This window comes from Xenopus laevis, chromosome 1L (assembly GCF_017654675.1).
Source record: "Xenopus laevis strain J_2021 chromosome 1L, Xenopus_laevis_v10.1, whole genome shotgun sequence".
NCBI classification, from domain to species: Eukaryota; Metazoa; Chordata; class Amphibia; order Anura; family Pipidae; genus Xenopus; species Xenopus laevis.
Window position 1 is genome coordinate 214,052,218 of NC_054371.1, and position 14,309 is coordinate 214,066,526.

General features: G+C 41.0%; 1 protein-coding gene across 4 annotated transcripts in view; it reads left to right on the plus strand.

Moving 5' to 3' along the window:
• dab2.L (Dab, mitogen-responsive phosphoprotein, homolog 2 L homeolog) overlaps positions 1–14,309 on the plus strand; it is an 83,084-nt gene that overhangs the window by 25,837 nt on the left and 42,938 nt on the right. For all 4 annotated transcript variants that reach the window (XM_041574273.1, XM_041574326.1, XM_041574306.1 and 1 more), the window contains 1 exon segment: positions 10,781–10,977. In XM_041574273.1, coding sequence (XP_041430207.1) covers positions 10,884–10,977 — 94 coding nt within the window. In that variant the 5' untranslated portion in view covers positions 10,781–10,883.

Genomic DNA, 14,309 nt, shown 5'->3' on the forward strand with positions numbered 1-14,309 from the left:
GAGGGGTGTGTGTATGGATGCTGGGTTTTCATTTGGAGGGGTTGAACTTGATGGACTTTGTCTTTTTTCAACCCGATTAAACTATGTAACTATGTAACTATACTAAAAGTTAATTGAAAGGTGAACCATCCTTTAAAAAATGAAGACCAACTGAAAAGTTGCTTAGAATTGTCCATTCTAGAACATTGATTTTGATTCCTGCTACAACACTCCCTTAGCTCTACAGGCCTTTTAGTACTAACATTCCCATTACACAGCAGGGGGAGGATCAAATTTAAAGTCCAAATCAAGGCTGAGCAACATTTTACAGGTAGCAGGAGGACAATTTGTCATGCCATGTGCTAGAGGGCTGATATATATTAAAATTATTATGTCACACATAGAGTATGTCCACAAAAATATAATATAGAATGTGTAATTACTAGATTTTATTTCTTCCTTTGTATCCCCCCCTTTCATTCGTAGCCCACTAAACTGTTACTAAAACACATACAGTAAATAGAGAATACATATAAAACAAATCTATGGAGTCCTTGAGCAGACTGAGAGCCATAAAAGGAGGTCTCCGTTGGGCAGCCCTTGTCTAGCACAATGTTAGTATTTCAATGATGTTCCTACTAACAAGAAGTTTGATGGTCACATTATGTCATTGATGAAGACAATGTTGTACAGACAAGTTGTAGTGTTGGCAGGCTGATGTTATGTTGGCTGATTGAACATATTTCTGTGTTTTTTTCAGTTATTACAGTTATGCTAATGAAGGTGAATTGCCCTTTAAGATGTGAGTCTAACTTCTCCCAAGAGACCTGTTATCTTATATTGTTACAATTATTTATTTGCTTATCTCAAAATTGTTACAAAAGTATCTTATCTGCAGCTGTGGCTGTTCTGGGCTCTCTGCCAAAAGCCAATTAAGTTAGAAACGTTGTTTCTTTTTCTGGCTGTTCAGTGCAGAGAAAATCGGGACTTTCCAGTACAAACAAGGGACTGAGGGTTGAGCTGTCAAAAGAGGGACTGTCCCTCTAAAAACGGGACAGTTGGGAGGTATGTTAAAGGGCCACTTTATTAAACTGCAACTTTTTCAGGTTTGATAGCAAAAATCCATATAAAAGACAATGGCAGATGTCACTTTTACAACTGGAAGATCTTTCTTTTTAGAGGTTTTAGAGGTTTTCAGGTGTTTTTTCCTCTGGCTTTTGTCCGACAATACAAAAACGTCACAGTTGAGTTTTTGTGATTTTTCTGAGACTCTCCCCGTTTCCTGCTTTTTCTGTTCGGATCTTTTAATACATTTCATGACATTCATGGTTTGAGAGAAAGTGAGTTTAGTCGTTGTTTCAAAAACCTCTGTTAAATTGGCCTCTTAGTTTTCTGTGTGTGTGTGTGTGTGTGTGTGTGTGTGTGTACACAAGAACCATGAATATCCTGTAAATTATATCCTTATAAATGGTGCTTAGTGATGTTATTGGTTTTCAACTCAAAGTAACTATGTATTAACTGACAACATAAAAATGACTTGGGGTGCTAAATAATGTCCTCTACAGCCTGACTTTATTATATAAAGTATTTGTGTTTTTTATGGATCAGTTGTAAAAAGAAAACTATATATATAATGTACTGTAACTGTATAACTGTAACCTATTATATATCAAACTGTTTGGCCAGTCTAATATGCAGGACTTGCTAGTAGATCTGCTGAGGCATAATAATAATAATAATAATAATAATAATAATAATAATTCTGTGTAGTTCTGCATGAGACAAATGCCAAAAAGCTGTGCAGCCCAATTGTTTTTGCTATGACCTCTATGAAGAAAGCTATGTTGTAGTGTAGCCAGCAGTAGGGATAATTGTTATATTAGTGCTGATGTTTCACTTGTGGGAGGCCTGGTTGTTAAAAATGATATGCATGCGAGGCCTTGGTGAAATACGATTGGGAGGGTGATGGAACTGTGCAGCGTTGACTGGGGGTCTGGGCCCACTGGGCCACACCAGGGCTCCCCCCAAGAGCCCCCCGTCCCAGCTGAAAATCCCCTACGGATTTTGCAACCACTGCAAATCCCCAAGAGCCGTCCTAAACACAATTCTCCCTCTATTCCCACTACCTGCACAGGAGATGCTGGCAGTGGGGATCGGGGCTGGGCTAGTGGTCCACAAGGGCTGGGGCCCAACAGGTTTTCCCCCGGTGTCCCGCTGGCCCAGTCCAACCCTGGAACTGTGTGTTAATTAACAGAAATGCTTTATTATCTGTGTTTTTAAAGTAAGTACAATGAAATCACCATTTCCTCTCTTTCTTAGCTATTCTTTCATCAAATTCTAGACAGATGGCACATGAAGTGATTTACACTTTGCCACATTGATATCGTATGACTTGTACACAAAATGTAAACAGTACTATAGACTTAAGTATTTTGAATATAGCTTTAACCTGCTGTACTGGGGCTCTTGAAACCATATACTCCGGCAGTTGGGCTCCTAATAGCTGGTGCTTTTGCTTTTATAAACTACATTAGTAGTACAGGTATGGTACCTGTTATCCAGAATGCTTGGGACCTGGGGTTTTCCGGATAACGGATCTTTCTGTAATTTGGGTCTTCATGCCTTAAGTCTACTAGAAATTCATTTAAACATTAAATAAACCCAATAGGCTGGTTTTGCTTCCAATAAGGATTAATTATATCTTAGCTGGGATCAAGTACAAGCTACTGTTTAATTATTACAGAGAAAAGGAAATCATTTTTAAAAATTTGGATTGTTTGGATAAAATGGAGTCTATGGGCCATTCCTTAATTCGGAGCTTTCTGGATATTGGGTTTCCGGATAAGGGATCCTATACCTGTAGTAGTATAACACATCCAGGAAAAGGATATTCATTGGTTGTGTAATGTGACACGACACCGTTTTATGGCTTGTCATTGTTATTGATTTTCAGGTATTTAGAGGTAACAATTCACACGAAGAAACCCAATTTCATGGCACTGCTTGAACAGGGAGAAGGTTTTCTGTGTACTGTAATTTAATAGTATGTAGGAAAGCGGTTCTGTTTTCAGGCTTTGCTAGTGCTGTGTGGCTCCTGGGCACAGCCCAACGGATGGATCAGTCAGCAGCCGAACTTGGGAAGGTCTTAGCAGATCTATGGGCCTCAGGTAGCAAAACTAAAGCCGCCCATACGTGGACAGATTTAAGCTGCCAAGGCCAAATGGCTAGATTGGCAAGATATCTTTCAGGAAGTTTTTAAAAATCCCACCAGGCAAGAACCATATCAATGCAATGTGGCCATATATGGGTGGCCAAATATATGGGTGAACCAGCATTTGAAGATACTTTGTACAATGTACGTCACTCTGGTGGAGCCTGTGAAGCTTTGCATTAACTGGCTGAGCTATTAGAATGTATGAAAGGCACCATCAGGTGATCGTTTTGGAGAAATGAGAATGTTTGGGTGCATTATGGTCATGTCTGAAAGTGATGGGTGATGACAAGGCCTTGGCAATACAAGGCACCACAATAATGACTATAAACATGGACACCAAACATACTGGAAGTAAACACACTGAGATACCACAGTTGTGCCTGTGTATCCAGCACAATTTAAACTGACAGAATAACAGTCTCTAGACTGAATCTGGCTTTTATTATTCTTCATTTACCTGTGCATCCAAGCTCACTGCCCAAACACGCTCCAATAACTCACATCACAAATTGTATCCATTGTTTTTACTTTGCAAACTGCAGGGTGTTTGCATCTGTGGGCAGCAAAACCTTGGTTTGGCTTTATGTGTGGCATGCTTATGTGTGGTTTTGTTGACCACTGAATTCCAAATCCAATGTCTAAAGTGACAGCCATGTTGCCCCATAATCTTCTAGTGGTTGTAAGGTCCTTCTGTATCTCCTTCTTGAGCTCAGTGGTTGGCCGATCGGATCTGGCTTTGCTACTCAGCAACCTCAAGAAGGAGTATAAAAATGAAGTGATGGGGGAAAGTACAGGCTAACTGAAGAGATGATCTTTTTCAAGGTATTGGCCAATCACAACTCGTTTTTGGGGTTTTACCGCTTTCATGCACTGAGGCATCCGATGCAAACAGTAGCCATTCATCCCAATATAGAGTATAGGTCTGAATGTGTGGGAGTTAAGTGTGGATGTGCATCTATATACAGTAAAGACTAACTAAAATATCAATATTGAAAGGGTTTTTATTTGACCAGTTCGGGTCAAGATGAGATGGAACCATTTATAGAATTGAAATATTGCCAGTTCTGTAGAATGCAAGTAAGTATGTAGGTGAAGTATTTTGGGGGGTCAAGGTTGGTGTTGTAGTGCTGTGACATTAAAGAGATAGTTCACCTTCAAGTTAACTTTTAGTAGAAAAATGTGCAGCTTATCAACTGCCCTTCAATGTATGTCTTTTTAAATTAATTCATCTGCCTCTTTCCAGCTTTCAAATGGTGGTCACTGACCCCGGCATCCAAAAACTATTGCTATGCTAGGCTCTATTTTTATTCTTATCGTTACATTGGGGAAAAATTGCTAAAGGGCGAATTTTCGTCTGCGAAGGCTTCCCCACAATTCGTGCCACTTCCTCAGGCGCAAATTCGCTACCACTACGCTAATTCGCTTAAATACAAAGTTGTGTCTCTGCTGCCGAATGCTGGCGAAGTTTCACTGGCGTTAGTTCGTGAGGGCATGCATTTCCTAGTGAACTTTCTCTATCATTCATTTCTGCCTATCGAAACTTCGTTAGTACACTTACTCTTAGGTCAATTTGAATAGGGCGGGTGCATATAGGTCGTATGGACGTCTTTATTAGAGATGTTGGTGCAAATGCTTGAAGTGGCCACTTGTTATTAAAAATATCCAATAAAGCAAAATAATGACAAACGAGATGCTCTTATGCCCTAGACATGAGCCCACCCTAAAATAAATGTGGCATGCCCCTCAAATGGTTAAAAAAAATGTTCACACACACATTTTTAATAGTTACAACTTTTAAAGACAATCCCACCTTAAAATATGAAAAATGGAAAATTCGCACTTGGCGATAAGGCGTGAAACTTCATTAGCAATGTACTCTTTCGCTAGCAAATTTTCGCTAGAGACGGCCATAAATCTGTCCTATTGTATAACTAATGTGCTAACTGACTGGGAATGACTGCACACGTGGTTATAAGCAAAGCATACAATCAGCGCTGATTCTGGGGCTGCTGCCGCCTGAGGCAGCAGCCCAGATGCCGCCCCCCTCCTCTCCCGCTCTGCGCTTAAAAATTAGCGTCGGAGCGGGTTTCAGGGGGCAGTATCGCTAGTGCATTGAGCGCAATAGCGCTCTTTGCACTAGCGGAGCCGAATTTCCGGATTAAAACCCGGAAGTTCGGCTCTTAAAGTTACAAGAGGCGGCTTTTTGCCGCCCCTTGTAACTGGCTGCTCGCTGCCGCCTGAGGCAAGGGTTTCACCTTGCCTCATGGCAGAAGCGGCCCTGCATACAATGCGCCCAAGCAGATTTGCACAGGGTGGTCTCAGTATAGTGTTGTCGGTGGATGTTTGCCTTCACTATGTTAAAGGGATCCTGTCATCGGAAAACATGTTTTTTTCCAAAACGCATCAGTTAATAGTGCTACTCCATCAGAATTCTGCACTGAAATCCATTTCTCAAAAGAGCAAACAGATTTTTTTATATTCAATTTTGAAATCTGACATGGGGCTAGACATTTTGTCAATTTCCCAGCTGCCCCTGGTCATGTGACTTGTGCCTGCACTTTAAGAGAGACATGCTTTCTGGCAGGCTGCTGTTTTTCCTTCTCAATGTAACTGAATGTGTCTCAGTGGGACATGGGTTTTTACTATTGAGTGTTGTTCTTAGATCTACCAGGCAGCTGTTATCTTGTGTTAGGGAGCTGCTATCTGGTTACCTTCCCATTGTTCTTTTGTTTGGCTGCTGGGGGGAAAAAGGGAGGGGGGTGATATCACTCCAACTTGCAGTACAGCAATAAATAGTAATTGAAGTTTATCAGAGCACAAGTCACATGACTTGGGGCAGCTGGGAAATTGACAATATTTCTAGCCCCATGTCAGATTTCAAAATTGAATATAAAAAAATCTGTTTGCTCCTTTGAGAAATGGATTTCAGTGCAGAATTCCTTTAAGGTTTAGGGTTGTCCCTGTAACTTGCTCTGGAGTCTTCCCAATATGAGAATATAACATAAAGCACAATATTTATCTAATTTTTTAAATAATTGTCTTGACGGAGCTGGTGATGCTTCTCATTCACCAAATCGCCTGTGCCACCGAGCCTTGTGACTTGTTACAAGTGTTAGTTGTTATTTAACCATTCCCCAGCTTGTCTCATACGTGGCAGTAAACTCCTAGAAGAGATCAGCAATTGCCAAACTAATTTCTAGGGAATCTGAAGCCACAATGAAGTGTGTGTGTGTGTGTCTCTGTGTCTGTGTGTGTGTCTGTGTGTGTGTGTGTGTGTGTGTGTGTGTGTGCTTCTGAATGTTGCAAAATGTTTCTTGCATCATATTGGCAGCTGAGATCCACTTTCAGCCCTCGGTTCCTGTAAGCGCAATTACAGGGTAAGGAACATGTGGTTTTCCAGACGCACTGGATAATAATTACTGGAATGTATTAAACCTATTTTTATGATGTGGCAATAAAAGCAATAATCGAGAATGCTGCATAATATTGTCCCAAAATAATAAATGCTAAAAAGATGTTTTGGTGCTTCTCTGCTTCTTAGCAGTAACACCAAAGTATTTTAATTTGCTGTTGGGGATGTAGAAAATTGACAACAAATGTCATTAGCCCTGCACAGAGCAACATAAAAGTCTCTTCACAAGGCAGGATCCATATTTAGTAGAATGCAGTGAGCAATTTGCTGTCTGATTATCAGTAGAGTAGGACTTGCTTACAATATTGAAAAATGTGTCTCCTGCTAAGAATCAGTGGTGGACACTTGGGGGCAGATTCACTAACGGCGAATTTTCGCCATCGTCAGCTTATCACCAGCCATGCGCTACGAATACACTAATTCACTAAGATGCAAAGTTTCGTCCCTGGCGTCAAACGCTGGCGATTTTTCGCTAGCGTTACTTCGGCTGTGCGATTGAGGAAGATCTAGCGGCTTTATAGCGCTTAGCCTGGTCTGAGGCAACTCTGGCGAAAGAGGTAACGCCAGGGGCACATTTACTAAGGGTCGAATTTCGAAGTGGTAAAACTTCGAAATCCGATCATCGAATTGTAGAAATTCGATAGTCAAAGTTTTTTTTTTGAGTGATTTTAGCCTTTTTCGATCAAATTCAAATCGAATTCAAACCGATTCGCACGATTTAAGCGATCGATCGAACGATTTTCAAAAAAAAAGCTTTGACTTCTAAAAGCTTAGCCAAATACTGGCTATAGGTTCTAGGAGGTCCCCATAGGCTCACATAGCAATTCGGCCATTTTAAGGTGGCGAAGTGTCGAAGTCGAAGTTCGATTTTCGAATGGTCGAATATTCTACGTTTTTTCCATTCGAATCGAATTTTGGCCTATTCGATGGTCGAAGTACCCAAAAATTACTTCGAAATTCAAAGTTTTTGAATTCGAAAATTCACTTCGAATTCACTTCGACCCTTAGTAAATGGGCCCCAAATTAAAATCCGCATTTTAGTGAATTTGCGGAGTAACAAAAAGTTGCCTGGTGGTAGAGTAGGAATGACCACTAGCGACGGTCTGTTTCGCTAGAGAATTGGCGATATCCCTGCGGGTGCTCACGCTAGCGAATTGTCGCTAGCGTTAGCCACTTTGCTCCTCAGTAAATCTGCCCCTCGGCCTCTTGGGCCTGAAGCTAAGAAATAATGATGGGCCTATTAGTTGTCTTCTAAACAAAATGTTAGGCCTATTATGAATGTTAATAATATATTTTTTACAGTGTATTATAAGTATATGGAGAAAAACCATACCTGCCCTCTTCATTTATTCATCTGCATGTGAAAAAAGAAAGAGAAAAATGGTTCCTCGTTATGGGCTGTAAAGCTGCCAGTATAACAGTGATACAAAATCCAAATGACAGGGAAAAGATAGAAAGGGCTGCAGAGGTAGCAGAGACTTCAGCCTTAGGGAGAAGAGATCTCCGGTCTACCAAGGTGAATGTGAGTGAAGGGCTTTGAAGGACAGAAAAAGAATGATGAACTGAATGCAGAATAGAATAAAAAGCTAGCAGAGAGCCGGGAAGCAGAGTGAGGGGACACCGCAGTGAATTTAGCAAGACTATTTTTAAAGAAAAATAGATATTTGAGAGTTAGGAAATGTGAGGTGGGGCATACTGAGATAAATGGCATGTAAAGTAAGCAACGACTGAATTGCTTAGCTCTTGTACATCACTTCTTGGATTTATAGAGTACAGTTCCCCTGTCACAGTAAGGGGCCGATGCATCAAGGGTCGAATATCGAGGGTTAATTAACCCTCGATATTCGACTGCCGAATTAAAATCCTTCGACTTCCAATATCGAAGTCAAAGGATTTTGCACAAAAAGTTCGATTGAAGGAATAATCGATCGAACGATTAAATCCTTCGAATCGAATGATTTTAATCCAACGATCGAAGGATTATCCTTCGACCAAAAAAACTTAGCCAAGCCTATGGGGACCTTCCCCATAGGCTAACATTGGGTTCGGTAGCTTTTAGGTGGCGAACTAGAGGGTCGAAGTTTTTTCTTAAAGAGACAGTACTTCGACTATCGAATGGTCGAATAGTTGAACGATTTTAAGTTCGAATCCTTCGTTTCGAAGTCGTAGTCGAAGGTCGAAGTAGCCCATTCGATGGTCGAAGTAGCCCAAAAAACACTTCGAAATTCGAAGTTTACTTCGAATCCTTCACTTGAGCTTGGTGAATTGGCCCCTAAATGTATTAACAAATAAAAACAAAAATGAATCTCAAACCCAGTTTGCCCCCAGTTCAACGATCTGAAAGGCTCTCTCCTACCTCCAACAAACAATTTCCAATGAGGATCACTGTACATGTCAAAAACAAACAGTTGTTATGGGGGGGGGGGGAACAGAAAATAATATAATGTAGTATTTCAGATTATACTGGCACCCATAGTGTTCAAAAGTGCTTAGGTCAGTGTTCACCAACTGATATAGTTACTATAAAAGAGTGAATGTTGAAATGGGGTATTACATCAAACCGGTGCAGTGATTAGGTGTAAAATGTGAGGGACTTGGGTACGGCAGATTCACTTCGCAGCACTTCGCTCGGAGAAAATTGAGCCCACCCTAAAATGAATGCTCCATGCCCCTCAAATGTCTGGGGAAAAATGTTAACCCAAAAAAGTTTAATAGTTAGGACTTTTGCAGACAATCGCGCTTGAGAAAAGGAAAAGTCGCCATTGTTTTTTTAACTCTAATGCATTTCCGGCAGACAGGACATGATGTAAGTGACAGAAGATTAAGGAAGATCTAGTTTCATTTTAGAAGTTTGCCTGGTCTGAGATGGCGAAGTCAACTCTGGTGAAAGTGGTAACGTTCAGTAAAATTCGCAGTTTACTGTATTTGCGGAGTAATAACCGTTTGCAAGAGCGAAAAGTCGCCTGACGATAGAGTGCGAATGAACGCGGATTGTCGCCTACACCTGTTAGTATGGGATGGGATTTCTGCGTTAGCCACTTCGCACTTTAGTAAATCTGCCCCTAGGAATCACGGTGGTTCTGGTAGTCAATTATACTCACAAAACACAAGTGGGAAAAGGCATTGATTAAACTACAAGCATTCAGTCGCTACTTGCGATCTTCTAATATCCTTTTCTGGGTAATAAAAGTGACAGGTGCAGAAGCGTTTTCCAAACTTTAATAAATAATTAAAATTGCACTCATCATCATTTATTTATATAGCGCTGTCAAGATACGCAGTGCACTCACAAAACGTTTTCCATAAAACCGCGTTTAAAATCAAAAGGCAGTCCCCGTAGTATTTCTATAAGTCTCTTAGCGTCTTTTAGGGTCCACTGCGCTTGTCTCCGCTTCTTAGTCCTCTACCTCCTTAGTCACTGCTGACACGTTTCGCCGCTAGGCTTCTTCCAAGAGCTCAAAAAGGATATTAGAAGATCGCAAGCGGCGACTGAATGCTTGTAGTTTAATCAATGCCTTTTCCCACTTCTGTTTTGTGAGTATAATTGACTACCAGAACCACCGGGATTCCTAGTGTGGGTGTTAACTTTACCCAAATCCCTCTCATTTTACACCTAATCATTGCACGTTTGATGTAATACTTTCACTCTTTTATAGTTACTATATCTGTTGGTGTGCACTGACCTAAGCACTTTTGAACACTATGGGAGTCAGTATTATTTGAAATACTACATGATTACATTACATTATAACTGTTTGTTTTTGATGCGTACAGCGATCCTCATTGGAAACAGTAAATGTATTGCCAATACGATCCTGTCCTTGAAGATTCCTAGGAGAGAAAGACTGACCCCTAGTGTAACCTAAGTTACTTGTACCAAACAGGTTGGATGCTCCCTGTAGAACAGTGTTTTGCTTTCCAAAGTGTTAGCCCTGTTGCCCACTATGCAACTTGTTTTTCATGCTAAATGAAGTGCATGTGAGAAGAATGTGTATAGATATTGTAAATTATAATATACTCATTTTTCTCATATGCTAATCATTATAATTTATCATGACTAAGGGGAAACAAATGTCAGTGAGTAAGAGATGAGATACATTTATCCTCCTCCTGTTTCCTGTTCTTGGATACAAAGTGCCTGTTCAGAGTGTTATCCTTCCTTTCTTGTTTTGTAGGTATGAACATGAACTTCTGCTGAGCGTTGGGGTGTTCCTCTGTCATCTCTTATTATCTGACTCTTATTTAATGATTGTGACGTTGTGAGGCAGGCCTCCAGTCATGTCTACTGATGTAGAAACCAGCAGCAACACTGCCACCGAAGTACCACCACCACCACCAGCAAAGCCGCCTTCCAAGAAGGAAAAGAAAAAAGGTACCAAAAAAAGGCACCCAAATATATTATTCCTACTTTTAGAAGGTAAAGAGAGCCATGCTTAGAGTTTGCAGTCTTAAAGGAAACGTTGATATGAAATAACAAGGTAAGGAATAGGCAAGATCAGGAGTCGGAAGTTGGCATTGTGCATTGTCCTTAGCGGGTGGCAGTGATATATAGTGTATGATGTATAGCAATATGACTATGAGGATTTTCATTCATCCAGGTCATGGTATATCTAGTATAGATAAATCTAACAATGCTAGGCTAAATAGGGATATAACTCTCTAAAGAAGTGTGATTTAAGATACTGTTTAAAGGCAAAAGAATTGGAACATTGAATGGAACCTTGGGCAGCAGGGTCAGACTGGGCCAGTGGGACAACGGCTAAAAGCCCAGTGTGCCCCAAGTGCCCTAAGCTTCATGGGCCTTGCAGACCCAAACCCACACCCATCAACAGCCTGCCCCATGACCTGATTGTGGCTGTGACTACAGGACAGGTACCCGGGGGGCCCAGAGGGAAGGGGGTTTGAGGCTGAGGGGGGATGCGACAGGGGCCCCTGAGGTGGGAGCCTCGGTAGGCCTTCAACCCTCCAGTCCAACGGTGTTAGAGGGAATTGCAGAGAGAAGAGGTAATAATGAAAACATGATGAGAAAAGTGAAACAGATTTTTGGTGGCAACTTGAATGACAGATGGTTTTAATTTGGAAATTTTCCTTAGAAGAAAGAGAAATAGTTTCAGGCAATCATTGATATTCCCATCACAATATGAAATTGCAGATGGGAATGGGTTGGAAAAGGAAGAAAAAACTCAGGGTAATATTTAGATATAGGCACTTGAGGGCAGCTTTTGGGCGGTGAACCATGGTGATCAGAGTTGTTAATCCCTCCCCCATATTTTCTTTGTAGTTATCACATTTTGGGCTCCATCCCCCTGGCTCTCGTCACTCTTAAGCATTTACCCGATTTCTGATGATTTTACACAATTTCGGCTATTTTGCGGTGAAAATCTGATTTGTGCATGAGCAGCACATTTCAGTGACGTCAGCGATGTGTGCTTGCGCAACACAGAGGGGGTTATTTATTACATTTCGAATTTATCTGGACAGACGTTTTGGGGCAAAACTAAATTTTTTCGGGTTTCTTTAGAAAATATTTTTTTTTTGAGATTTATTAAAGGAGAAGGAAACCCTGTAGAAAAAAACCCCATACCCCCCATCCCACGTAGACCCCCTCCCTCATTTCCACAGGCTAACTGCCCCCCCCGGGAAATGCCCCATACTTTATACTTACCCACTCGTTGCAGATTCTGGCAGCAGACTTCCATCTTCTGGGTCCTCAGTAAACTGACTGGGAGATTGGCAATCTCAGTCAATTTCAGCACATGCTCAGTTGTCGAAAACCGACAAATTGCTCCAACTGCGCATGCACCGACATACCAATCTCCCGGTCATCTTACAGAGGACTCAGAAGATGGATGCCGTGAAGTCCACTGCCAGAATCTGCGACGAGGGGTAAGTATAAAGTATGGGGCATTTCACTGGGGGGGGCAATTAGCCTGGGGGGAGGAGGGAGGGGGGTCTACGTGGGGTGGGGGTACAGGGTTTTTTTCTACAGGGTTTCCTTCTCTTTAAAGCCCGATGCTGCAAAAACCATAATCCATCTAAGACCTGCTGAGGTTGTGTATAAGTCAATGGCAGAGGTTCTTATCCTAATTGGAAACTATCATGGTCTGCGCTGGGTTTAGCCCAAAAATCTGATCATTTCAGGCTTTTCGGGCAAAAACCCCAAAAAAACGTATGATTCGGGGGAAAAGCCCCAAAAAATGATACGGTAAGATTTTACATATGGTTTTTTCGGGTTATTTCCCCAAACTGATTAATTTGAGCTGTTTGAATAATAAATAAGGTCAAATCGGGTATGGGAGTTTGATCAAGGTTTTTTATATAAATAATGAGATCAATTTAATTTTAGTAAATAACCCTCCGTATCTTTGGCTTCAGGAAAGGTCCGCGTATGCGCGTGATGTCACTTCTGTCTACGACACTGCCGGGTAGGGAAGTGGCGCCGTGTTGCCCATACGAGCACTGAAGGTTGACAGCTCTGCTATGTAATTAAATAAATTTAAAGATGGGTACAGGGCCAATTAAGGTGGAAACCTGAAGTTACATTTTGTGGCTGTGACGTCACATCTAGTGATGGGTGAATTCCCGCCGGCGAATAAATTCGTGAAACCGCCGTGAAAATTCGCCATTTCGTGGGAAATTCTGCGAAACGGCCCAAATCCGCCCATCACTAGTCACGTCATGTCAAGTCCGAATTTATCTCAATATTTTCCGCTACAAACTCAGCTTGGGTTTTTTTTATGCTTATTTATTATTCCATTTTCCCGAAAATTTACTTTGCGGGAAAAAAATCAGTTTTTCACCATTTTTTCAGATTTTTCACCCGAAAACTCAGATTTTTGCCTGAAAACCCAGCGCACATCAAAAAATCATTGAGACTTCTCACATTGAATTATATGCAACCTCGACAGGTCTGAGTTGCCGGATTTTCTGATTCAAACTTTTCCGTCCTTGAGGTTTAATAAATTCCGAAAAATTCGTGATTTTTTTAAAAGTCTGATTTTATAAAAAAAAAATCACACATTTTTCGTGATTTTTGCATTCGGAGTTTAGTAAATAACCTCCACTTTTGATTTTTGCCTTGATGTTACTTCTGTTCGTTGGGGGTGTTGTTAGGTCCAATGCATAAAATGGCACAGGACATAAATACCCAATACAAACCTTCTTGTATCTCCTGGAAAGGTCTCTAATGAATAGACAGCACTGAAATCAATTTAAACATAACCAGCCTTTGTTTTTAACTGAGATCTTCCAAACACCTACTATTTCAGAGTGGGGGAATGACTTTTATATAAAGCTATTTCTGTTATAGATTTTGTGTTCTTCAGAAATATTTCTAGCCAGCCGGCAACCTTTCTGTTTATGTTATTCAGAGGAGCTTGTGTATTAAATTGTCTCAGCGTCAAAACAGTATGGAAATTTGAATATCCAGCCTTTGTGCGTTCATCATCGGTTGTCTGGTATGAAAATGAGTTATTGGAATACGTGCACAATATCAAAGCTGTAAATTCAGCAAAGTGTAATCATTTCACATTTCGTGCTTGATAAGGGCTTATTTGCCTGAAACACGGATTTCCAAGGGATTATCATTCACAGAGAGACGGATATAGTGCGCATATCTCTATGTCTTGTCATGTTATTCTTATGCCTACCTGTTCTTGCATACTTCTGAGTTTGTTATTCTGTAATGAGTTCTGAGCACGGGGC